Here is a 27,915-nt window from a genome sequence, read left to right as displayed (position 1 = left end):
GGCTGGAGTGTGGTGGCGCAAACTCAACTCACTGTAACCTCTGCCTCCTGGGTTCAAGCGATTTTCCTGCCTCAGCCTCCCAAGTAGCTGAGACTACAGGCACCCACCACCACACCCAGCTAATTTTTGTATTTTTAGTAGAGATGAGGTTTCACTATATTGGCCAGGCTGGTCTTGACCTCCTGACCTTGTAATCCACCTGCCTTGGCCTCCCAAAGTGCTGGGATTACAGGCATGAGCCACTGTGCCCAGGCCATTTAAAAAAATTTCTACATAACCTTAACTCCAAATAAAAACAGTTAAATCTTTTCTAAGATCCAAATTTTAGTTTTGTTGATCCTTTCTATAGCATGTTTCCTATTCCATTAATTTCTGCTTTAATCAATATTATTTCTTTCTATTTTATTAGGGTATTTTTTACTATTCTGTTTCTAACGTTGAGTTGGGTTACTTTTTTGATTTTCAACTTGTCTTCCTTCTCAACCTATACATTTAAAACATCCCTATACTAATGTAATATAGTTACATTATACTCAGCTTACAGCCATATTCCACAAATTTTGATACATAATGGCCATATTTAGTTAAAATATTTTCCTAATTTTCATTAGAATTTTCTCAACTCTTGTAGGAGAGTATTTCTTTTTTTCCAGACATGGGCTTTTCTAATTATGTTTTTTGATATGCAGTTTAATTGAATTTTTGTCATAAAAAAAACTTTCTGATTTTAATTATTTGAAATTACTTGAGGCTTGCTTTATGTCCCAGGATATAGTAAATTTTAAAATAATTTTTATGCATTTGAAAACAGTATATTCTGTAGTCATTAGGGACGGTGGGAAGGGAAAAGTCTCTTCTTCATATCTTCAGCATTCTAGACACCTAGTAGTTTTTATTTGTGGGACCCAAAAACTAAAAACAAGCCATCTGATGTATCTTTTAGGGTTGTTAATTGTGTTATTTGAATCTTCTCTATCCTTACTGATTTTTAATATACCTATTACGTCAATTACTGAAAGAAGTATGTTATAAAATCACCTACTATGATCTTGATTTGCCTCTTTCTCCTTGTATGTGTTTTATATATTTTGAAGATAACTATTAAGTGCATGTAGATTGTTTAACATGTTACATTTTTCTGATGAATTATATCTTATCACAATGCGTGTATCTGTAATGTTTTGCGTTAAAGTCTGTTTTCTCTATAGCTATACCAGCCTTCCTTTAGTCAGTATTTTCGGAGTAACTTCTTTCATCTGTTTACTTTTCAACTTTCTGTATTCTTATGTTTTAAATGTGTATCTAGTAAACAAAATAGATTCAGGATTTTAATGGAGTTTTTTGTTTTGCTTATTTTTAGATCCAGAGTCCCTCTTATGTTGCCTAGGTCAAAGTGCGGTGGCTCAAGTGGTTCTCCTGCCTCAGCTTCCTAAGTAGCTGGGAATACAGATGTGTACCACTGCACCTGGCTTTTATTATTATTATTGTTAATCTAATAGAATAATCTTTGTCATTAATTGGAACACTTACACCATGTGCATTTAATATAATTACCAATATATTTAGATTTGTTTCTGCCATTTTATTTTGTATTAGGACAGATTAGGATTTTTGTTTTCGATTAGTGATTAGGTTTTTGTCTAACCTATTTTGTGATTCTTTTTCTCTCTTTTCTTGCCTTTTAAAATTAGTATTGACTTACTATGCTATTCTGTTTTTGCCAGTTATTGATTGTCTCTCAACTCCAGACTCACATATCTGTATTCTAGGGCTTTGTGGCTGGAACTTTTTGCAAGCTGTGCTTTTCCTCTGGCATCTGGCTTGTTTTTAGGTCCCATAAAGAAAGAGTACTAGGAGACTAGAATGCTTAGGATATGGAAAAGAGACTTTTCCCCTCTCATTAGCCTCCCAATATTGTCAGCATCACCTCAGCAATGGCTCTTGTTTTAGCAGCTGTGGTTGCTTTCCAGACTCCAACTTTTCTCTGGCATTCTGCAGGTTATCTCTTAAAGGCTTCTAGGTTCTATTAATTCCATCTTTTTGTCTTTAATAATTGTGTCCCTAGTGGACATTTTCAATTCTCTCAAAACCTGTTTACCAATTCCTTTACCAATCCAATTCTTTCTAAAAAATAGATGATATGGTGCATCTTCCTTGAGCAATACACATTTTTTTCTCTTTACTAGTTTGTCTTTTAATAATTACTTATATTCTATCATACATATTCAAATTAAGACTAAAATTAATCATTAGATTTACCTTTTGGCAAGTTATATTTTCCAAAAATGGCTACAGCAATATTTTCAACGCTACATACTCTTCTAGAAGCTTACTACACTGTAGTCCCCTTAAGACCTCTGAGGTCAGTCATAAAAGGATATGTAGCTGGCTTCCTCTTGGCTCTGTCTCACTCTTTTACTTGCTCTCTCTTGGAAACCTCACCTTTGGAACCTAGACACCATGTTGTGTGGAAGCTCAAACTAGTACAGATGGAGAAAATCTGATGCTCCCAGCCTGTAGGCAGCATCAGGTGTCAGACATGTGAGTAGGCAAACTTTCAAATGATTCCAGGCCCTAGATTTCACAGAGCAGAAACAAGCCATTCTTACTGTGCTCTGCTATGCTCTGCCAAACTCCTGACCCAGTGAGTCCATGAACATGGCTTGTTTATGCAACTAAGTTTTAGAGTTATTTATTATCTAGATATAATAATAAATAATATTATATAATTTATTATATATTATATATAATTAATATTATATATATAATTATATATTAAAGAGTTGCTCTAGTTTAACTCTTTAATTTCCAAGAGCAACTCTTTAATTTCCAAGTTACATACTGTTGTCATATATTTTATATGTACTATGTGTCTTAATTCTGTTATGTATTTTAATGTTCTTTGATTCTAAGTTTTTTTATGTAGTCAGTGTTTGTATTTATACATATATATATATATATAACTGTATTTGCTCTTCATTATTTTTTGTATCTAAGGCTTACTGCTATAAGCTGAACATTTATGTCTTCCCCAAATTTATATGTTGAATTTCTAATCTTCAAGGTAATGTAATGTGGAGATAGGGCCTTTGAGAGGTGATTAAGTCATGGAGGCAGAGCCCTTATAAAAGAGGCTCTGAGACCTCTCACCTCTACTAGATGAGGACACAGCAAGAAGGTGCCATCTTTGAGCCATCTCATGTGGGCCCTCACAGGACACTGTATGTACCAGTGCCTTGATCTTGGACTTTCCAACCCCTAGAAATAAATTTCTGTCACCTATAAGCCAGTTTATCATGTTTTGTTACTGTAACCCAAATGGACTAAAACACCATCTGGAATAAATTTTTATCTGAACTTACTTTAGAATTTCATTTTGTGAGAGTCTGCTGGTAGCATACTTAACTGATTATTTGTTTTCTGAACATATCTGTATTTTTCTTCATTCTGCAAATATATTGTTGACTATAGATGCCTAATTTGGCCTTTATTATCTTTCAGCACATTGGAGACATTTTTTCATTCTCTCATTACTTCCTCTCTTGCTTTTGAGTCAGCTGTCATGCTAACACTTATACCTTTAAAGAAATGTCTTTTTTTTATCTGCTTTGGTTTTATCCAATTTAATTACTATATGACTGGGTATGAATTTCATTTTATTAATCCTGCTTAAGATTTGTTGAGCTCTTTAAATCTGGATTTGTGTCTTCATTATTAGTTCTGGAGATGTTCTCAGATACTATTCCTTCACATGTAACCACTTTATTCTCCTCTTCTACGGAGATTCTCGTTAAACATGACAGACCTTCAGTGTTTATCACCCTCTCTTCTATATTTTCCAGTTGTTCTTTCTTGTCATGCTTTACTCTGTATAAATTTCTTTTAACCCATATTCCAATTTACTTACCTCTTCATCTATTTCTTATCTACTTAAGTCATCTGTTTTGTTATTGTGATGGTGGTGATTTTATTTTTCACTCCTAAAACTTCTGTTTGGTTCTCTTTTTAAAACCTGCTAGATCACTTTTACAGTTTTTTATTCCCTGCAGATATTTTCTAATATGTTTGTTCTTTAAACTATGAGGGCTGTTTTACGGTCTTTGTCTGCATTGTTTCAATTTCTGAAATGCCTGTGGCTCTGTTTCTGTTGTTCCTTATAGATAAACGTATTTTTGGTCTCCTGCGAGACACACTACATTGGTCAGGCCCTGGGCTTTGATTTCTGTTTCCCTTGACCATTACTTTTCCATTTATTGCATTCAACCACAATGCCTCACCAACTTTAGGAATCTACTTTTTAAAAAATTTTTTTTTATATTAAACACCCTGATTTCCTAGTAACTGCAAGAATTCACTCAACATTTTGAAATGGTAAGAAATTAGAGCTCTTTAGACTCTTATCTATATTTTGACCAACTCAATTGGAAAACCCTTGAGAATAATATATATGTGCTGCTTTTGTAATTTTTACATCAGTTAACACAGTGATTTATATAAATACTCAATACATTTCAATAAATACTTATATTAAATGCTCAGGCTTTATGTCCCAACTCTTATCTTATTTATGATTCCTAATTGACACTGCCTTTCCATTTAAAAGAAAGCCTTATTTGATTTTGCATATATTGCTACACAGATTATTTATCTTCATAATACAGTAAATCTTAAAGTACTGGTTCTCAAATCTGTTATGTATAGCAATGACCTGTGGTGTGTGCTTAAAAGGCAGATTTCTGGACCAGCCCCAGCCCCCCTCCCCAACCCCTGAAATTATAATTCAGTAAGTCTGAGAGAACTCTGCATATTTTTAGGAATCCTAGAGAACTCACTGAATTCATTTGCTAGGATTCTCATAACAAATACCACACACCATGTGGATTAAAGAACACAAATTTATTTTCTCACAGTTCTAGAAGCTAGATGTTCAAGGTTTTGGCTAGGTTGATTTTTACCCCCCATGAGGCCTCTCTCCTTGACTTGTCAATGGCTATTTTCTCCTTCTGTCTCACAAACTCTTTCCTCTGTAGAATATAGACTATATCTTTTCATTTATAGTTGATTGTGTGATTCCCAAATTGAATAACCATCAAAATCAATTTAAAAGCTTGCTTTTGAAGAAAAAAAATTATGAAAAAAAATCCCTGTGATTTTGATTCAGTAGATGTAGTCTGGGGCTGATGGTTCTGTATTTTTTAAAAACTTGAGTATTTATAATCAGGCTCACCATACTTACAAAACAAGATGAAACAGACTTTTTCTGTTTTTACAAAACAGACTTTCACCATCTTTGTGAGGAAGTAATGGGTTGATTTTGAACTGCAAAAAGATGACATCAGGAAGAAACATGGGAATGGATACATTTATTTCCATTAACAAAAAAATGTGGTATATAGTATTTCCATTGGAAAGGGCTTCTCCTAGTACATTTCATGTCTGTAACTTCCAGCTAGGTAATTAAAATGCGTATTTGATAAATTAGTCAAATCAGATTTCAACAAAACTTAGGTTTTCTGGGAATTAGTAGAATTTAGAACTAGAGAAACTGCTGTGGGAATTGTATAGAGGAAATGTATTTAATTGAGGCCTAAATAAAGAAAACCATCTAGAAAGTACTATGTGTTTTCAGTGCATGGGAATGTGTATATCTGCAGGTTACCACCACAGCCATAGTCTTCTGGTTTCCCTGTGAATTGGTTTCATTCTGATAAGATAATGAAATTGTATGGTACAATGTTTAATTCTAATTCTGGTGTTCAAGTGAATGACTTGGAAATCAGGATCAAGAGAATATAGGTAATTCTTTTTAAGAGTATGGTTTTCTTTTGAAATATAAATTACCAAGATACACAAAGGAGCTTTCACATTCTATTTCATGCAATGTGTGGACTTTTCTTCAACTTTTCACTTCTCCCCTCCATATTGGGTTCTTGACCTAGAAATTGTGGGTAGAAAAACTTAATTAGAGAACCAATATTGTAGAAAAAGGTGGTTCTTTATTTTCAGTGAGTTGATTTTCCTGCTTGTGCTCAGAACATTGCTAGTGTGGTAGTAAATGTTAGGAAAATAAATACTAAATATTCAGGTGCCTTTTTTACATTTTATTTTGTCCTGGACTTGTAATTTTGTTCCTAATATTTTTTTTCTTTCTCTTTAGCTTAATATCAGTTACCTGCCTTATATTTTGAAGGTGCTTTTAGTTTAAACTGTACATTTCTGGAGCTGGGAAATATCTTTGACCATTCTTGTTCCATTGTTGTTCTTTTGGTGTAAGAGAGAGCCGAATGCTGACATGGGTTAACAAGGATCAAAGAAAACCTTGTTTTCTTTTAGATAATATTTTATTACATATTAACTTTTTCCAAATCTCCAGATTTGTACCCTTACCTGCTCTACAACACCCATTTCCCAACTCAAGGTAAATTGAAGCTTAATGTACTAGCAGTCTCACTGTGCCCCAACCAAATATGAGTGCAAATTCCTGAAGCAATTTTAGGGTTCCACAAAGTTTTCTTAAAACATCAGCATTATTTGTCAAGATAAGTTTTGATCTTTGAGTAGCTTTTCTTAGAAAGTCCTGTTTTCATTCTCATGTACTTTTCCATCTTTCTGCTTTTGAAAGAATATATGTTACTCTCCAGATGATATTCTAATTATTTAAAGTCTTTCTTCACATGCCCCTCTAATTCCATCTGTTCTTATATTATTCCCCAGTCCCTATACAAAGGAATCTGAAATGCAGGGAGGATGAGTATTTTGTTCCTAATCACAAAGCAAACTGAACAAGTTTAGTCACATACCAATAGCAGTTTAGTTGTCTGTTTCTAAAATCATTGGCATTTTATATCAATAGTGCTTTTTTTTTTTTTTTTCAGTATTTCTATTGTCTATTTTTTTTTTTCCTGGCCCTGCCCTAAGGATGGCCCCTAGTCAAGATGCAGCCTGTGGCAGTGGCAGCATGGGCACCCAAAATCCCATGAGAAAATTCATCCTTCCATTCAGAGAAATCGGGAAAAGTGGACAGAGGGGAGAATTGGAATTACATTTTTCTCTTTCCTATCACTAATTTCTTGGAGAGATTGGGGCAGCTGCAGTCGCAGAACTGCAATTATAGCACAGGTGTCATCAATAAGCTCCATCATTCTAGCAAGAACACCAAGAAAAAAGACCCTTGGTGGCTGGAGAGTATGGAGAAATCCTAGAGAGGTGACAGCTGGAAAAGAGTTACCTCCTAGTTCTGAAGTGACACAAGTTCCAGGCTCACCTCTGAATTGTGCATGCACAGAACCAGATACAAAACAGATGCCAAAGGCTATGACAACTAAACTAAGGAATAAACTATCACCAAGTCTCAGGCTGATGATTCCTGAGAAATACGGAAAACAGCGTAACAGAGGCTTTGAAAACTGAAGTAATGTTGGAACTGCTTCCCACAGAAACTGAGACAGAACTGGTTCAATCTAATCAGTATGGTTACCTGCTTTTAAAACATGTTCCAGAGAATGTTAACAGGAATCAGAGCCTCATAATGTAATATTCAAAATGTCCAAGACACCATTCAGAATTACTTGATATATGAATTACCAGGAATTACTTGATATACAAAAAGCTAGAGGAATGTAACCAATTCCCCAATTTTATTTTATTTATTTTTATTTTTTTTACTTTTGAGATGAAGTCTTGCACTGTTGCCCAGGCTGGAATGCAGTGGCGTGATCTCGGCTCACCGCAACCTCCACCTCCCAGGTTCAATTGATTCTCCTTGCCTCAGCCTCCAAAATAGCTGGGATTACAGATGCATACCACCATGCCTGGCTAATTTTTTTGTATTTTTAGTAGAGATGGGGTTCCACTATGTTGGCCAGGCTGGTCTTGAACTCCTGACCTCATGATCTGCCCCCCTCGGCCTCCCAAAGTGCCGGGGTTACAAGCGTGAGCCACCATGCTCAACCCAATTCCCCAATTATCAAGGGAAAAGACAATGGATGCCAACACTTAGATAACTAAGATGTTGAAATTATCAGATGGAGACCTTAAGGCAGCTATGGTTCATTAGGTGGTCATAAACACTCTTGAAATGAATATAAAGGTAGATGTTCTCAACAAAGAAATAAAAGCTATAAAAACCCAATGGAGGCTGGGCACGGTGGCTCACGCCGGTAATCCCAGCACTTTAGGAGGCTGAGGCGGGTGGATCACGAGGTCACAAGTTCAAGACCAGCCTGGCCAAGATGGTGAAACCCTGTCTCTACTAACAATACAAAAATTAGCTGGGTGTGGTGGTGGGTCCCTGTAATCCCAGCTACTGAGGAGGCTGAGGCAGGGAACTCCTTGAACCTGGGAAGTGGAGGCTGCAGTGAGCCGATCACATCACTGGACTCCAGCCTAGGCAGCAGAGCAAGACTCCATCTCAAGAAAACAAAACCAAAAACCCAATGGAGGGAGGAGATGGAGCTAGATGGCCAAATAGAACCCTCCAGCTATCCCAACAGGAACACCAAATTAAATACCTGTCCACACTAGAAAGCACCTTAACAAGAACCAAAAAGTCAGGTGAGCAATTACAATACTTGGTTTTAACATCATAGCAATTAAAGAGACACTGAAGAGGGTAGGAAAAATAGTCTTGAATTGTCAACCTGGTTTCTTCCCCCATCTCCCTGCAGTGGCTGCTGGTGCAGAGAGAAAATCTATGTCCTTAGGAAAAGGAGAGGACAGTGACTGTAGCATGTTGCATTGGAACTCAGTGCTACTTGTCACAGGAGAAAACAGCATAGGGCAGAATTCAGCCAGTGCTATAGAGGGGAGCATTTAGATGAGCTCTAGCCAGAGAGGAATCGTCCATCCCAGTGGTCAGAATCAGATCTCCGAATAGTCTCAACACCAGAGGCTAAAGTGATCTGGGGTTCTAAATAAACTTGAAAGGCAGTTTAGGCCACAAAGACTGAGGGTCCTGGGCAAGTCCTGTACCATGCTGGGCTTGGATCCAGTGCCTAGATGGCATTTCTGGACCCACCCCGGGTCAGAGAGGAGTCCCCTACACAAAATGGAGAGAACTAGGCCTGGGCAGCATTCACCACAAACTGATTGAAGAGCCCTTGGGTCTTGAGTGAATATCGGTGGTAGCCAGGCAGCACTCACCACAGGCCTAGGACGGTGGTAGCCATGGGGAGAGACTCTTTCTGCCTGAGTAAAGAGTAGGAAGGACTTTGTCTTGTACCTTGGGTGCCAGTTCAGCTGCTGTAGAATAGAGCACCAAGTAGATTGCTAAGATTCCTAACTCCAGGCCCTGGCTCCTGGATGGCATTTCTTGACTCACTCTGGTCTGGCATGGGGGAGCTCACCAATCTGAAGGGAAGGACACAAGCTTGGCTGGATTAGCCACTTGCCGAATAAGCCCTTGAGCCTTCAGTGAACATCAGCGGTAACCAAACAATGATCACCATTGGCATTGGCTAAGACTCAGTACTGTGCTGGCTCCAGGTATGACCCAGCACAGTCATAGTGGTGGTGGCCATAGGAGTGCTTGTGTCCACCCCTCTCCCAGCTCCAGGCAGCTCAGCACAGAGAGAGAGACCATTCGTTGGGGGAAAAGTAAGGGAAGAGAACAGAGTCTCTGCCTGGTAGACCAGGACATTCTTTTGGATATTACCCCAAGACCAAGGCAGTCCCTCTACAAGTCTGCAAGAGTCACAGTGTTCCTGGGCCCAGATGCCTCCTAATGTACATGTGGCTGCAGTGACCAAAGACTTAGATTAGAACACTCAAATTATTTTTGAAGACTGGGAAAACCTTTCCAAGAAGGATGGGTACAACCAAGCACATACTGTGAAGACTAAAATTCCTAACTCTTTACTGCCCAGACATCAACACAAGCATCAAGACCATACAGGTAAATATGACCTTACCAAATGAACTAAATCACCAGTGACTAATTCTAGAGTGATAAAGATATGTAAACTTTCAGGCAGTGAATTCAAAATAGCCATTTTGAGGAAGCTCAATGAAAAGAAAACACAGAGAAGGAATTCAGAATCCTATCACATAATTTAACAAAGAGATTGAAATAATTTTTAAAAGTCAAGCAGAAATTCTGGACCTGAAAAATTGACATTCTGAAGGATACATCAGAGTCTCTCAATAGCAGAATTGATCAAGCAGAAGAAAGAATTACTGAGCTTGAAGACAGGATATTTGAAGATACAGAATCAGAGGAGACAAAAGAAGAAAGAATAAAAAGGAATGAAGCACACCTACAGTATCCTGAATAAACAAAAAGTCTCAAAAGATCAAATATAAGAGTTATTGGTCTTAAAAAGAAAGTAGAGATACCAAGGTAGAAAGTGTATTCAAAGTAATAACAGAACTTTCCAAATTTAGAGAAAGGTATAAATATTCAAGTACAAAAGGTCATGGAACACCTAGCAGATTTAACTCAAAGAAGACTACTTCAAGACAGTTAATATTCTAACTCCCAAGGATAGGATAAAGAAATGATCCTAAAAGCAACAAGAGAAAAGCAACAAATAAAATACAAAGGAGCTCCAATACATTTGGCAGCAGACTTCTCAGTAGAAATCTTATAAGCGAGGAGAGCATGACATATTTAATGTGCAAAAGAAAAAAAAAACTTTTCTCCTAGAAAGTATATCCACTGAAAATATCCATCAAACATGAAGGAGAAATAAAGACTTAACTAGACAAACAAAAGCTGGGCGATTTCAATGCCCGACTCGCCCTACAAGAAATTGCTAAAGAGAGTTCTTCAATGTGATAGAAAAGGACATTAATGAGTGATAAGAAATCGTCTTATTTCTTTGGAACAAAACTCACTGGTAATAATACACAGAATAGTAAAACACCATAATTGTCATGTGTAAACTACTTATATCTTAAGTAGAAAGACTAAAAGATGAACCAATCAAAAATAACTACAATTTTTCAAGACATCCACAGTATAAAAAGATAGTGACCAGGCATGGTGGCTCATGCCTGTAATCCTGGCATTTTGGGAGGCTGAGGTAGGTGGATTGCCTGAGGTCAGGAGTTCAAGACCAGCCTGCCCAACATGGTGAAACCTCGTCTCTACTAAAAATACAAAAATTAGCTGGCCATGGTGGCAGGTACCTGTAATCCCAGCTACTTGGGAGACTGAGGCAGGAGAATCACTTGAACCTGGGAGGCAGAGTTTGTGGTGAGCCGAGATTGCACCATTGCACTCCAGCCTGGACCACAAGAGTGAAAAAGAAAAAAAAAGTGAAGGTATGAAGTTAAAATATAGAGCTATTATTAGTTTCTGTTTGTTTGTTTTTGCAGTCAATGTTGTCATCAGTTTAAGATAATGGATTATAAGATGTTATTTGAAAGCTTCATGGTATTTCAAATTTAAAAACAACATTCACAAAAAATAAAAAAGATACCACCAGAGAAAAACACCTTCACAAAAAAAAAAAAAAAAAAAAGGAAAGAAGGTAGAAGGAAGAGGAGACCACAAAACAATGAGAAAACAAATAACAAAATGGCAGTAGTAAGTCCTTATCAATAATACATTGAATATAAATGGACTAAACTCGTCAATCAAAAGACATAGAGTGGCTGAATGAATAAAAAACAAGACTCACCAATCTTATCTACAAGAAACATACATCACCTATAAAGACACACATAGACTGAAACTAAAAAGATGGAAAAAGATATTCCATGCAAATAGAAATCTAAAATCAGGAATAGTTATATAAGACAAAATATATTTCAAGTTGAAAATTAGGAAATATTACTATATAATGATCAAAGAGTCAATTCAGCAAGAAGATGCAATTGTAAATATATATGCACCCAACACTGGGCACCCATGTATGTAAAGCAAGTATTATTAGAGCTTAAGAGAGAGATAGACCCCAATACAATAATAGCTAGAGACATCAACATCCAATTTTCATCTATACAAAATCAATAAACATCAGACATAATCTGCACTATAGACCAAATCAACCTAATAGATATTTACAGAACATTTCATTCAGCATCTACAGAATACACATTTTATCTTCAGAACATGGATTATTTTCAAGAATAGACCATATGTAAGGCCACAAAACAAGTCTTTAAAACATTCAAAAAATTGAAATAATACTAAGCATCATCTCCAACCACAATGCAATAAAACTTAGAAATTAGTAATAAGAGGAACTTTGGAAACTATACAAACACATGGCAATTAAACAATAGGCTCCTGAATGACCAGTGGGTCAGTGAATAAATTAGAAAGGAAATTTTTAAATTTCTTGAAACAAATCAAAATGGCAATTCAGCAGCCCAAAACATATGAGATACAGCAAAAGCAGTACTAAGAGGTAAATTTATACCAATAAGCATCTACATCAGAAAAGTAGAAAAGTTTCAAATAAACAATCTAATGATTCATCTTAAAGAACTACAAAAGCAAGAGCAAACCAAAATTAGTAGAAGAAAAGAAACAACAAAGGTCACAGCAGAAATAAATGAAATTTAAATTTTAAGAAATACAAAAGATGATTGAGAAGTTCGCTTTCTGAAAACAAACAGGGTGGACATGATGGCTGACTCCTGTAATCCCAACACTTTGGGAGGCCAAGGCAGGTGGATTACTTGAGGTCAGGAGTTCGAGACCAGCCTGGCCAACATGGTGAAACCCCCTCTCTACTAAAAATACAAAAATGAGCCAGTTGTCGTGGTGCAAACCTGTAATCCCAGCTACTTGGGAGGCTGAGGCAGGAGAATCAGTTGAACCCAGGAGACAGAGGTTGCAGTAAGCTGAGATCACGCCACTGCACTCCAGCCTGGGTGACAGAGTGAGATTCCATCTCAAAAAAAAAAAAAAAAAAAAAAAAGAAAGCAATAAACCTTTACCCAGACTAAAAAGAAAAGACCCAAATATATACAGGATGAAAAAGGAGACATTACAACTGATATCACAGAAATTAAAAGGATCATTAGAGACTACTATAAACAACTATATGTCAATAAGTTGGAAAATAGAAAAGAAATAAATTTCTAGACACAACCTACCGAGATCGAACCATGAAAAATCCAAAACCATTGTTTATTATAGGCCAATAATAAATATTGAGGTCAATGCCATAATAAAAATCTCCCAGCAAAGAAGAACCAGGAACCCAATGGCTTCACTGCCAAATTCTACCAAAGGTTTAAAGAAGTACTAATATCAATCCTACTAAGATGATTCCAAAAAATAGAGGAAGGAATACTTTCGACGTCATACTGCATTGCTAGTATTACCTTGATAACAAAACTAGACAAAGACATTTTTGAAAAACTACAGGCCAGTATCTTTGATGAACATTGATGTAAAATGACTCAACAAAATACTGGCATAGTAAATTCAACAACACATTAAAAAGATCATTGAACATGATCAAGTGGGATTTATCATCCCTGGGATACAAGGATGACTCAACATATGTAAATCAATTAGTGTAATGTATCATATTACCAGAATGAAGGACAAAAATTATATGATCATTTCAATTGATGCTGGAAAAGCATTTTATAAAATTCAACATCCCTTTATGACCTGAAACTATGGAACTACTACAAGAAAACACTGGGAAACTCTCCAGGACATTGGTCTAGACAAAATTTTTTTGAGTAAGACACCACAAGCACAGGCAACCAAAGCAAAAATGAACAAATGAGATCACATTAAATTAAAAAGCCATGCAAAACAAAACAAAACAAAACAAAAATCATTAAGGTGAAGAGATGACCCACAGAATGGGAAAAAATATTTGCAAACTACACATCTGACAAGGAATTAATAACCTGAATACATAAGGAGTTCAATAACTCAATAGGAAAATAATCTAATAAAACAACTAAAAATTGGCAAAATATCTGAATAGACTTTTCTCAGAAGACATACAAATATTATATGAAAATGTGCTCAACATCATTGATATCAGAGAAATGCAAATCAAAACTACAATGTGATATCATCTCATCGCATGTTAAATGGCTTATATTCCAAAGACAGGCAGTAACCAATGCTGGCAAGGATGCAGAGAAAAGGGAACCTTCATACAGTGATAGTGGGAATGTATATTAGTAAAGCAGCCATAGAGAACAATAATGAAGGCTCCTCAACAAAAGAAAAATAGAACTACTATATGACCCAGCAATCCCACTGGTAGGTATATACCCCAAAGAAAGGAAATCAGTGTACTAAAGAGATATTTGTACTCCTGTGTTTATGACAACACAATTCACAATAGCCAAGACAGAGAGTGCAAGGGAAACAGCCACTTTTAAACCATCCGATCTTGTAAGAACTCATTATGAGAACAGCACGGGGGAAACTGCCCCATGATCCAGTCACATCCCACCAGATCCCTCCCTCAACACCTGAGAATTATAATTTGAGATGAGATTTGAGTGAGAACACAGAGCCAAACCATGTCATTCCTGGCCCCTCCCAGATATCATGTCCTTTTCACATTTCAAAACCTATCATGCCTTCCCAACAGTCCCTCAAAGTCTTAACTCATTCCAGCTTTAACCTAAAAGTCCAAGTGCAAAGTCTCATATGAGACAAGGTAAGTCCCTTTCGCCTGTGAGCCTGTAAAATAAAAAACAAGTTAGTTACTTCCAAGATACAATGGGGATACAAGCATTGGGTAAATACAGCCATTCCAAATGGGAGAAATTTACCAAAACAAAGGGGTTACAGGATCCATGCAAGCTTGAAAGCCAACAGGGCAGTTACTAAATCTTAAAGATCCAAAATAATCTTCTTTGACTCCATGTCTCATATCCAGGGAATGCTGTGGCAAAGGGTGGGCTCCCAAGGACAGGGGCAGCTCTGCCTCTGTGGCTCTGCAGGGTACAGCCCCACAACTGCTTTCAAGGGCTAGCATTAAGTGCCTGTGGCATTTCCAGATACATGGTGCAAGCTGTGGGTGAATCTACCATTCTGGGATCTGGAGCATGGTGGTCCTCTTCTCACAGGTCCACTAGACAGAGCCAGTGGGAACTCTACGTGGGGGCCCCAACCCCACATTTCCCCTCTGCACTGCACTAGTAGAATCTCTCCATTAGGGCTCAACCCCTGCAGCAGATTTCTACCTGGACATCTAGGCATTTTCATACATCCTCTAAAATCTAGGCGGAGGTTCCGCAATCTCAATTCTTATCTTCTGCGCACCCGCAGGCCCAATATCACATGGAAGCCACCAATGCTTGGGTTTTGCACACTCGGAAGCACCGACCTGAGCTGTACCTCAACACCTTTTAGCCACAGCTGAAGCAGGCACAGAGGAGACACAGGGTGCCATGTCTTGAGGCTGCACAAAGCAGTGGGGCCCTGGGTCCAGCCTATGAAACCATTTTTCCCTCCTAGGCTTCCAGGCCTGTGATGGAAGCCGCTGCCTTGAAAATCTGACATGCCCTGGAGACATTTTCCCCATTGTCTTGGTGATTAACATTCGGCTTCTCATTACGTATGCAAATTTCTACAGCCAGCTTCAATTCTTCCCCAGAAAATGGGTTTTCTTTTCTACCATATGGCCAGGCTGCAAATTTTCCAAATGATTATGCTCTGCTTCCTTTTTACACATAAGTTCCAATTTCAAACTATCTCTTTGTGAATGCATATGACTGTATGCTTTAAAAAAAAAAAAAAAAACAGGTCACATCTTGAACACTTTGCTGCTTAGAAATTTCTTCTGCCAGATACCCTAAATTATCTCTCTCAAGTTCAAAGTTCCACAGATCTCTAGGGTAGGGGCAAAATGCCACCAGTCTCTTTGTTAAAGCATAGTATGAATGACTTTTACCCCAGTTCCCAACAGGATCCTCATCTATATCTGAGACCACTTCAGCTGGATTTCATTGTCCATGTCACTATCACCAATTTGGTCAAAACCATTGAATAAGTCTCTAGAAAGTTCCAAACTTTCCCACATCTTTCTGTTGTCTTCTGAGCCCTCCAAATTGTTCTACTCTCTGCCTGTTACCTAGTTCAAAAGTCACTTCCACATTTTCAGGTAATCTTTATAGCAGTACCCCACTCTGCCAGTACCAAATCTCTGTATGAGTCTGTTTTCACACTGCTATAAAGATACTACCTGAGACTAGGTAATTTATCAAAGAAGTTTAACTGACTTACAGTTCCCCATGGCTATAGAAGCCTTAGGAAACTTACAATCATGACAGAAGGTAAAGGGGAAGCAAAGCACACCTTCACAAGGTAGCAAAAGACAGAGAGAGCACAGGGGAAATGGCCACTTTTAAACCATCAGATCTCATGAGAACTTCCTCAGTATCAGGAAAACAGCATGGGGGAAACCAGCCCCATAATCCAATCACCTCCCACCAGGTCCATACCTCAACATTTGGGGATTACAGTTTGAGATTTGTGTGGAGACACAGAGCCAAACCATTAGAACAATTATAATTCAAATTTTACAGAATAGCATTTACTGGCAACAAAAAATTAAATAGATATAAATCAAAATAAGTATGTGCAGATGCTCTATGCTGAAACAAAGCACTATGAAAAAAAATCAAGGACAGCCCAAATGTACCAGTATATACTGCATTCCTCAGCTGGGAGACTCAATATGAAGATGTCAGTTCTTCCTAAACCGATCAACAGATTCGACATAATCCAGTCAAAGTCTCAGGAGGATTGTTCTCTGGATAGCAACAAGCTGATTCTAAAATTTATAATGAAAGGCAAAGAAACTAGACTAGTCCAAACAATTTGGAAAAAAAAAAAGCCAGGAACAAAGTAATCCTCCTGATTTTAATAATTACTATAAACTTATAGTAACTGTGGCAAAAGGGTAGGAATATATATCATTGGAAATCAATCCATACAAATATGGTCAATAGATATTTACAAATGTCGCAAAGACAATTCAGTGGAGAAGGAACCATTTATTTTTATTTTTAATTTTTTGGAGACAGGGTCTCTCTGTTGCCCAGGCTGTGGTGCATTGGCACAGCCATCGTGCACTGCAACCTTGAACTTTTGTTTGCCTCACCCTCCCAAGTAGCTAGGACCACAGGCATTTGCTACCATACCCATACCTAGATTTTTTTTATTTTTTTGGAGAGATAATGTCTCCCTATGTTGCCCAGGCTGCTTGTAAAGTGATCCTCCTGCCTTGTGCTCCCAAAGTGCTGGGATTATACATGTGGGTTGCCCTGTCTGGAGGGATAATCTTTTTATCAAATGGGCTGGAAGAACTACACATCTAAATGCAACTAAAATGAGCTGTGACTCTGCCTTCCCACTTAAAAAAAAATCAAAATGTATCATAGATCTAAATGTGAAATATAAATTACAACACTTCTAAAAGAAAACAGTAAAATAATTTTGTGATTTTAGGTTAGGCAGAGTTCTCAGGTACAACACCAAAGTACAATCTACAGAGGCAAAACTTAAAGCTCTGCTCTCCAAAAGACGCTGTTAAAATAATGAAAAGACAAATCACAGACTAAGAAATTACTTGGCAATCACATACCTGACAAAAAGAAAAACAAAAACTTGTATCCAGAATATGTTCAGAGCTCTCAAAACTTAACTATGAAAGGAAAAACAACCCAATAAAAAAATATGAGGCCGGGCGCGGTGGCTCAAGCCTGTAATCCCAGCACTGTGGGAGGCCGAGGCGGGTGGATCACGAGGTCAAGAGATCGAGACCATCCTGGTCAACATGGTGAAACCCCGTCTCTACTAAAAATACAAAAAATTAGCTGGGCATAGTGGTGCGTGCCTGTAATCCCAGCGACTCAGGAGACTGGGGCAGGAGAATTGCCTGAACCCGGGAGGCGGAGGTTGCGGTGAGCCGAGATCGCGCCATTGCACTCCAACCTGGGTAACAAGAGCGAAACTCCGTCTCCAAAAAAAAAAAAAAAATATGAGCAAAAGACTTAAACAAATACTTTCCCAATAAAATATATAAATGGCAAATAACACAGAAAAAGATGGTCAGCATTATTATTCAGTGGGGTTATATTTTAAGTGAGATATTTAAAAATAAGACAACTTAAAGAGAATATCAAAGATGAGTGTGAGAGACATACAGGAACCAATAATTCAGATGCCAGAGAGTAAAAAACTAAGGGGAGACATTGTAGACATTTTTAAAATACTTGATGGGATTTTAAGTCATATTGTTTCAAAGCCAGAAATTGGATTAATATGTGGAAGTTGAAGGAATGCTTCAGACTCAGTATCAAGGAAGAATTCTCTAATATGAGAACTGTCCAGAAGTGAAATGTGCTCCTTCAAAAATCAAATGTAAGCCCTCTTACGTTCACAATTCACAAACAAGCTGAACGGTCATATCTTAGAGATGTTTCCTGTACTGAGTGTGCAGGTGAGTTCTAAACAGATAAGATACTATAATTTTGTAAAGTTCCTTCAGACCCTGAGATTCTGTGGTTTTGGTTACTGTTGTTATTTGGCATCACAAGATTCATAATCATGTTTTAAGAACTTGGACTTTTAAACTTACTCTCCTTTTCATTAATGAGACCATCCAAATATGCCTCTGGTGGAGGTAGCCAAATAAGGTTGCTTTCCCTCATAATCTGTAGGGACTTGTTTTGATAGCTAAATCCAAACAAGCTGAAACCATATTTTCTCTCTCCTGCTTACAGTTTGCCAGTGACCATGTGTACCAAGAACTGTTGCACAGGATAGAGAGAGACTATCACATTCAACCTGGCTTGCTCTGACAGAAATTGGACTGCAAAAAGAGGCAGTTTCAGGGGTGTGTAAACTGTGCAGTTGTGTAGGGTCTCATGCTTGGTTTAATGGTTTGCTATAACTCTTTTTGGAATTCTTAATTTATGAACAAGGGGCTGGCAAATTCTGCAGCTGGTCCTAACTACAATCTTTATCTGTAATTCCTCACCACCCACTCATTCCTCGTAATTTTGCAATCTGACTTCTGCCTTCATAGTGGAGTAAAACTCTCTCAAGTCATCTATTGGCTAATCACCAGTTCCCACCATCTCTTCTTAATCTTCATTCATTTTATCTTGTATTAAGCATCCTTGTTGATGGACTATACCTTTAAATTCCATTTAGTTTCCATTAACTTACATGATTATGGTTTTCTCTTACCTCTAATTTTGTTTGATAAAGCTGAGTAGAATGATAGAATAAAGTTATAGTGATAATACATACCTCAGGGTTTTCCATTCCCTAGAATGCACCCATGCTCTATTCACAATACGTACTGGTACTTTCCTGTTTTCACAGACTGAATGACAAAATGATTTCCAAATGGACAAATTTAAAGGCTAAACTACAGTTTCTGCCTGGCTGGTACAACAAATCATATGCAGAGTTTTGGGAATTGTGTTTTGTTTCCTTTAATATAGCAATTAAGTGAAGAACATACCAGTGTTTTCATCTGTTGAACATATAAATGGCCGTAAATTTCCTCGAGTCTCCTTCACAAAATAATCAATGACACTGAAAAGGTTTGGAAGTGTTACCTGTATGAATAGAGAGCGAGAGAAAACTCAGTGTCACCTGGGTAAAAATGGAGTAAGAGAATGCTCAGTTGGAATCTAGTGGCGATTACTGTCATTACTTCACTTCAATGGATTACTGTATGACCATAGTTTTATATATCCATGTGTGTTATTTCTCCTTTTTAATTGACCATATGTCCATTCTCTGTTGAGGAATTACCTCCTCTCCCATTGAAGACAATCTGGTGGACAATAGTTATGTACCTTGCTCTCCCTCAATTAAAGCATAAGAATGTAAGCCAGGTGTGGTGGCTCACACCTGTAATCCCAGCACTTTGGGAAGTGCAGGTGGGAGGATCACTTGAGACCAGGGGTTTCAGACCAGCCTGAGCAACATAGAGAGATCCTGTCTCTACATAATTGAAAAAATTAGCTAGGTGTGGTAGCTCACACTTGTAGTGTCAGCTACTCAGGGGGCAGAGGCAGGAGGATTCCTTGAGTCCAGGAGTTCGAGGCTGCTTGAGTTATGATAGTGCCACTGCACTGCAACCTGGGTGACAGGGTAAGACCCTTTCCTAAAAGGGGGAGCAAAAGATTGTGACTCAAGTTAGGCCAGAAAATGCTTTCTTTCTGAAATTTGAACTTGAGTTGATGAACAGAGAAGGATAGCATTTTCCTAATCAGATGGTTCTTAGCACAAGTTGCTTCCTAGTCCCTGAAGGTTTGCAATCCTTCCAGTCATTCTGTTTTTTTTTTTTTTTTTTTGAGACAAAGTCTCGCTCTGTTGCTCAGGCTAGAGTGCAATGGCACGATCTCGGCTTACTGCAACCTCTGCCTTCCAGGTTCAAGCTATTCTCCTGCCTCAACCACCCAAGTAGCTGGGGTTAACAGGTGTGTGCCACTACACCCGGCTTCTGCCACGTTCAGGGCTCCTTAACTTAACTGGTTTTAATTTTTATTATTTATTTATTTATTTATTTATTTTTTATTTATTTATTTATTTATTTATTTAGACAGCACTAGGAGGCTATAAGGAATTAGGAGGAAGGTCATCAACAACAACAAAAATAGCTACTTACAGGTTTTTCCAGTTCAATAGTGTAGTTCTGTCCTATTCTCATCACTTTGTAGTGCTTGATTCTTGGCATGCTACAATGAAACAAATGGTTAGTCTCCATTTTATTATACAATTGGGTACATGCAAACTAAAGTAAACATAAAATATCACCTGTATAATCAACCTATGTTTTCATGACTGTAATTTGGCAAAAAAAAAAATTAAAAATCCTTGGTGGTTTGCAGTATGTCTTTTTTGGGGCTGCTCAGGAATATAGAAATTCTGGGTCATTGAGTGGGTGAATGAGAAAAAATAAACAGAGAAAAACAGGAATCAAGAATTAAAAACCTTTCAGGTAGAAATAATTTAATGTCAGTAACCTAGAAAGTAAACAACATAAAATTCTATATAGGTATATAAAAATCAAATATATATTCTCCATATTAAGAGAGAAGTAGAAAGAATTATTAAAAGTACATTGGTTTCTACTCTATATTATCACTAATTCAACCAGAAGGCACTCAATAGTTGTTATTTATAGCTCATATACCACTGTGAATATCTGCTAACTTTGAAGCTGACTTAGAGAGATGGAAAATACTGGGTCTTAGGCACTATATGAACATATAGATGAGAACATGAGTACAATACAGGTATTGATCGACTTATGACCTATGCAACTTACGAGTATTCGACTTTACAACCACAATCGCTAGCCACGACTGCTTCGCCTCTGGCAGCGCAAACGTTGCCCAGCTGGGCGTACGACAGTGCGGACCAGCTTCCGGCAGCACTACCATCTCCGCGTCCACCATTTCAACTGTTATCCCAGACTCGGTACAGCAATTTGTGTTTTGTGTCTTGGATATTTTTCATCAAACCCCTCCCAATAAACTTCTTATACATTTTGAAGCAATGGACCCAAACATCGAACGATTTGCAAGGATTGAACAGATGGTGCCCGATGTGTTTCGCCCGTATCGTGAAATTTATGAAGAAAAAAAGAAACATACAATTCAGACAAAGCTCACCATGTTTATGAAAAAACCAACTCCAGTAACCCCAACTGCTGCCTCAGATGATGACATCAACGATCCACAGCCAAGCACCAGCAGCCAATAAAATGTTTCATACATGTTTATATATTTTGATATGTTTTGCAATTGGGAAAATGTTTCCTATGATATTTTTTACACCTGTATTTTGTATTTTGGTATGCACCTGTATTTTGTAATTTTGTATGTTTTGCAAATATTAAACCAGTTGTACAGGTAATGTAGTGTTTTACTTAAACCTGACGAATGTAAAATTAAGAAACAAAATGGTGTAGAGATGATAAAATGGCATAAAATGAACAAAGAAAATTATGATATATAACAATAATGAAAGAAAATTATAAAATATGACTTAAAGATTTTTATAATATCATTTCACAGTACTGTACATATAGCCTACTTGACTTACGACCAAATCATGTTACAACAGGCCTGTTGGAACCAATCGTGGTCGTAAGTCGAGCACTAGCTGTACATGAATTATAATGTCCTCCTCTTCTATAGTCACATAGCACTCAAAATTATTACCACTTGAATACATGGTTATTTTATTGATTATAAACTGCTTATGAACAAGAAGCATATCCTATTCATCTTTGTATTCTAGCATTAGGCACACAATACATATTTATGAAGTTGAGTTTTTAAAGCTTTAGTAGCTGGATGGGTGGGGTCACACCTGTAATCTCAGAACTTTTGAGAATCCAAGGCGGAAGGATTACTTGAGCCAGGGAGTTAGAGAACAGACTGGGCAAAATAGTGATACCCCATCTCTACAAAAAAATTAAAAAAAAATTGCCAGACATGGTGGTCCCAGCTACTCAGGTGTTAGGTAGAAGAATCACTTGAGCCCAGGAGGTCGAGGCTGCTGTGAGCTATGATTGTGCCACTGCACTCTAGCCTGGGCAACAGAATAAGACCCTGTCTCAAAAAAAAAAAAAAAAAAGAACCCTCCCATCTAATAATGTTATCTGCTAGAACTAAATTTATACTGAGATAGAAGTCAATATCCTTTCAGTTAGTTTTGAACCAGAGTATGTTTGTCTTGAATTCCCTTGATTTGTAATGGCAAGAATGTTAGGACCAAAACTTTTTTTAGTGTTGACAAGTTAACAGCATTTATTATACTGTCATTTGCTCAAATGACACTAATTAAACAGCTTCCTATGTACAGAAGCTGTCTAGAACAGAAGTGTTTATTGGGTTAAGTTAGGCACAGGGCCTTTCTACCTTCTTTTTTTTTTAATCTATTCTCCTTCCATTTTCAGTTAGGACTGAAACTGAAGTCTTCTATTTAGGAGCCTCTTCTCATCCACCGTTACATCCAAATCACCTCTTTATTGAAAAATCACAATGGAAAACAGCTCATAAATTCCAATAACCTACTTTCAAACCATGGAATAAAACCTAACCAGCCTTTTCCCTTCCTAAAAGAAAGTATTCCTTAATGTGGAAACTTCAGGTATCAGTTACAAGTTGATGAAGGAAACATTTTTGGACACAGAAGGTTACAGAGTACCTTTTTGGGGTGGTTGTATTTGGCTTTATCTTTATCCCATTATAAAAAGATCTTCATAATTAGACAGTTACTTTTGAAAACTCTACAATTTCTATTATAATGCCTGTATTCCCATTAAATAAGGGATTGCTGTTCCTTGGAAGACTGAAAGAAAACTTGGTTCAAATTCTGATTCTGTCATGTGAATTCTCTGAACCTCCATTTTCTTCATCTATAAAATGGAGATGGTGATGCCTTGCCTCACAGGGCTGCTGTAAGTTAATGTTTGCAAAGCCCTTAGTGCAGTGTCTGGCACATTTAAGTACTCAGTAAATTATAACCATTTTTACTACTTCTTAAAGGTATTGTTTTAATGTAGTAGTTTCTGTGAGTGTCATCCTCTTCATTTGTAAAACATGGAAAATGCTGTCTGTCTCAAAGCTTTTTTTGTGCCAGAAGGAAATGTTTGTCAGCACACACCATAGGACCCACAAATGGTAACCTATAGGGGGAACAACAATTGTTGTTATTAAAAGCCATCATATCATCATCATTATCATCATTCATGGCAAAGCTGTGGGAGGAAAAGTGGCAAAGGTCAAAAGGTATCTTTGAACTTTTGACTATTATGATGAAATTCTGAAACAGAAAAAGGTGGAAAAAAAATCCATTGAAGTTGCTTAGGTTTTGATTCTCTTTTTAGACCTTTTGCTTTCCTTTCATATTCTGTCTTGTTCGGCTTTTCCAAAGAAATAAAGAGAGATGAAAAAAACAAGATTGATAGAATTTGCTATATTAAATTTTCCTGATGCTGACCTCAAAATGGAAGTCACAGATCTTTTTTTTTTTTTTTTTTAAGGAAAGGTGTGCCCTTAAATGTTGTTATAAATACTTGTTCTTAGCTTCTGACCTCAATTTTTGCAAAGAAATCAATTTTGGGTAATATTTCCTACCGCTTCCTTAGCTAATGGCTCTCCAAAGTTTCCATACTACTAGCTTGGTACCTAGTCAAAACATTTTCAAGAAAGCCAAACCAAGCCATGATGTTTTGTTGTAAGAACGGCTTTATGTCTTATGAATTCATGCACCACTGGGCTGGGTAAAGGTAGATGATAGCTTACAGTGAGACAAGAGTCATCTGGTAATTTGGCATTGAATAGCTTTTGTTTATTCCTGAGAACAACACTCTTTCCTCCCACAGCTGCTTTGTGAACACATGGAGATAATTTTATTTTTATGTACTGCTTTGTAAACCAACTTGTACTTTTCAGCTAGTGTTTTACCAAACACATTCATCTAACTTGCATGACTGAACATTTCTCCCATAATCTGTAAGAGAATGATTTGGTGTTGTGGATAACACAGATGCTTCCTAATAGCCAAGGTTTCTACCAAAATCTTTACATTAAGTTGTGCAGTGTAACAAGCTAAAATTCTAATACTCTATACAATTGTTATCCTTTAAAATTAAATGACCTGTTAAATAGAAGATATTAAATTCAGGTACTCTGAAATGCCTGTTTTGAGGCATTAGAGAATACATTTAACAAACCTTGACATCATAGATGGATCTGGCATGTAAAGAAAATTTGTGCAATACAAATGAATTTTTCTTATCCACTTCCAGGTATAAACTATTTCTCAAAGCCTAAATAAGTACACACTGACTCTAGCGTTAGAATGCTTTAGTTTAACCACTATACTTCTTGCTTTCCAAATATGAACTTTTGTGGGGGGAGAGCGATTAGTTTTATATAATGTTGTAAGTTTTGATGACTATCAGCTCACAAAAGCATGAATTCCTATATAAATTAAAACTGAAAGTGAGCTTATTAAATTTAGAATTATGCAACTTTGATATGAACTCCTTTTCCAGACTCTCTTATGAGTTTAACATATAACTTAAATACAATAAAACTGTGAGTAAAAACTGTGACACTACATTTATATCCTAAGTACAGAAATTCAGTTTAGTCACACACCACGTCTGTAGCAGAAAACAGTCATTTCTTGTAGTTAATTGTATAGAAAATGTAATCTAGACTACCTTAAAAAGGATCAGGTTTCTATGCACAGGAACTATGCAGTCTTTAAGGAGCTAACAGGTCTTGAAATCTTGTCCATTTCATAAGAAGAGTAAGACAGGGGTCACATGTAAGTGAATCAACCACTTAATCTGACCGAGAAAGGAATAACATTAAGGAAAAGAAAATCACTCTCTTTGGTGATCTTATTTTACTTTTAAGCATTTAGATTATGTTTCTATTAAAAATTGTTATATCTTAATTTTTAATTCAGCACATCCTCTTATTTTTAAAAGTGGAAGTAAATGATTAAGTATATGCTGTAGTTTATGGGATAAACAATTTCCAAAATCCTGAAGAAGGACAAACTTCCTGATTGGGATATACTAAAGAGAAAAAATCCACTTTTCTCCTACAAATTATCCTAAGTTCACTGATATTTAATGGCAGTCATAACGATAAGAAAAATGATTTGTTTTGGATTTGTTTCAAGATAGTCAATTAAATTATAAATCAGATTAGGTTGTAACTGAAATATCTATTATTTTCTACCATATTTCAATAGAGTTGAAAATCCATTAACTTCAAATGTTAGCTTATAATAAACAAAATGTAATGAAACCACAAGTTTAACTTGACAGACGTTCATTGTAGGAATATACACACAGATTTACACGCACATATTTCTTTACACAAAGAACCATGATCTGATTTACCATCTAACATTCTTGCCATATGTTCAGTGACATGACTAGTGTGTAAAGACAAATATCTCTTTACTAGCAAGTGAATAAAGCTTATTGGTCTGTGGTTCACACTAGCAATGTAGCCATAATGCCATGTTTTTAAATTTGTTTCTGGAAGTTGTTTCTTTTTAACTGCCTTTATTCACCATACATATCTTCATATTTAGAATTATAGATGTTTCTGGGGTGGATTAGTAGATAGGTTCATCGATAGATATGTTATAGTATAAAAGTTGATAAAATAATATTATCACCATTAGGAATAGCAAATTCAAAAATCAACGTTCTGTTTATGCATATATATTAAAGAAAGTCAACTACTGAATATTTTCATGTAAGACAAAATCTCTATATTTAAATTATATTATCAGCTGTGGAAGTATTAACTAAGCCAGAGTCCCCAGTGGAGTGCAAGTTCTCATAGACTTTGAAAGCTGGAGTCTATTGAAAGATCTAACTACTGTAACTACACAGAAAACGTTTGCATTTAAGTGTTACTGACTTTATCAAAGTTAAACCATTTACCAGAAAGAAATTAGTAACTTTGACAAAGAGGCTCCTAAATGGCCTGTTTTTAAATAGATAAGTCAGATTATGACAACAGTTCAGTGGCCTCTCATGTTATTCAAAGTAAAACCCTTGTAGGGCTTTGAGTGATCTTTCCCTACCCCCACCTCTGGAATCTCCTCTCCTACCACTTTTCTCTTTGCTCATTTCATTACAGTCACAATAGCCCTTTTCTTTTCTTGAACAAGTCAAGCATTCTTCTGTCTCAGAGCATATGCACTTGCTGCCTGGAGCACTTTTGCCCCAGATGTTGGTAGGATTTATTTTCTCACTTCCTTCAGCTCTCTGCTTAAATCAGTTAATAAAGTAGGTCTTCCTTGACCACTGTATATTAAAACAACAGCAACCATAAAAATGTCCTCCCTTTATCACCTCTGAGGGTTCTCATCTCTCTCATCCTGCTTTATTTTACTCTGTAGAACTTATTACCACATATATTTTTGCTTATGTGTTTATGTCTCCTTATAAGAATGTAAACTCACTGAAGATTGAAGCCAGGATGTTTTGCTTTTTATATTTTTATTGCTAGGCAACTTAAACCAAAACTGGGATGTTGTTTGTTTTTTTCAGTGCTGTATTCTCAGTGCCAAAGTATTGCTTGACATATAGCAGCTGCTCAATAAATATTTAATTGAATGAATGAACAATACAACTATATCCAGGACCAAAATAACGTGCTATTCCTTCTTCTTCCCTCCTGCAAATGTTAGCACTGGCTCAGTCTTTAGTATTGGTTTTATGACATTCCCTGCCTATTGTGTTCATATTTTTAGCACCCAACAAAACACATAGCAGGTGTATTAAGTGATACCATGCTTTTAAAAATTCCATATATTTTTAAAAATTAAACATACTCTATCTCCTGCCGGATAGTGATGGAGTAGTTTCTACTGTCACTGCCAGGCCTTAGGATCATATTTCCCAAGGAAGGGTTCTTCTGGAGCATCTCAGTTGCCTCTTTCCGGGACACTGCATAAAAACATCTACGGAGGTGAGATTAAAAAAACAGAATTTATTTTTAACTGATGAAGATCATTACTTGAAAAAAAATGCTACCAAAATAACTTTGAAAGCTGCAGTTGTTAACTTTTCTTAAAACTTCCGGCTTTATTAATGATCTATTATTACAAGCCTATGCCACTCCGAGTATGCTAACATTAAGGCCTTCCTTCCTTAATTCTTTCAAAGCCTTTTTATACAAAGGCTATCTACTGATCACTATATAATCACCATTACCATTTGAAAATCTGCAAGAATTAACAATATATTCCAGTCTCAGTTGATAAATAGGTTCTTGGATAAATATCTGTTGGGGGGTTTCCTTTCAGGGATATAATACATGTAAATGTTTCTCTTGTATGGTCTATGTTTTATACAACTGATATTTACGTATGTCTGAACTCACTTCTTTTGGTATAATATGTCTTTCTATGGCATTGTTATTTTTATATGCAAAAAAAATTAAACACTTCTCATT

General features: G+C 36.7%; 1 protein-coding gene across 3 annotated transcripts in view; it reads right to left on the bottom strand.

Annotated features, from left to right (window-relative positions):
- Positions 1-5,055: 5,055 nt before the first annotated feature.
- The window catches only part of STAP1 (signal transducing adaptor family member 1), a 58,679-nt gene continuing 35,819 nt past the window's right edge, over positions 5,056-27,915 (bottom strand). For all 3 annotated transcript variants that reach the window (XM_032259293.1, XM_032259291.1, XM_032259294.1), the window contains 4 exons: positions 27,293-27,421; positions 20,571-20,640; positions 19,416-19,512; positions 5,056-5,935 (listed from right to left, as the gene is read on the bottom strand). In XM_032259293.1, the coding sequence (XP_032115184.1) occupies positions 5,874-5,935; positions 19,416-19,512; positions 20,571-20,640; positions 27,293-27,421 (358 nt within the window). In that variant the 3' untranslated portion in view covers positions 5,056-5,873. The remainder of the gene's footprint in view (positions 5,936-19,415; positions 19,513-20,570; positions 20,641-27,292; positions 27,422-27,915) is intronic.

Source organism: Sapajus apella, unplaced genomic scaffold (assembly GCF_009761245.1).
Source record: "Sapajus apella isolate SASKATOON/1434 unplaced genomic scaffold, GSC_monkey_1.0 scaffold108, whole genome shotgun sequence".
NCBI classification, from domain to species: domain Eukaryota; kingdom Metazoa; phylum Chordata; class Mammalia; order Primates; family Cebidae; genus Sapajus; species Sapajus apella.
The sequence above is the reverse complement of the archived record's forward strand: the minus strand, read 5'-3'. Positions and strand labels throughout refer to the sequence as shown.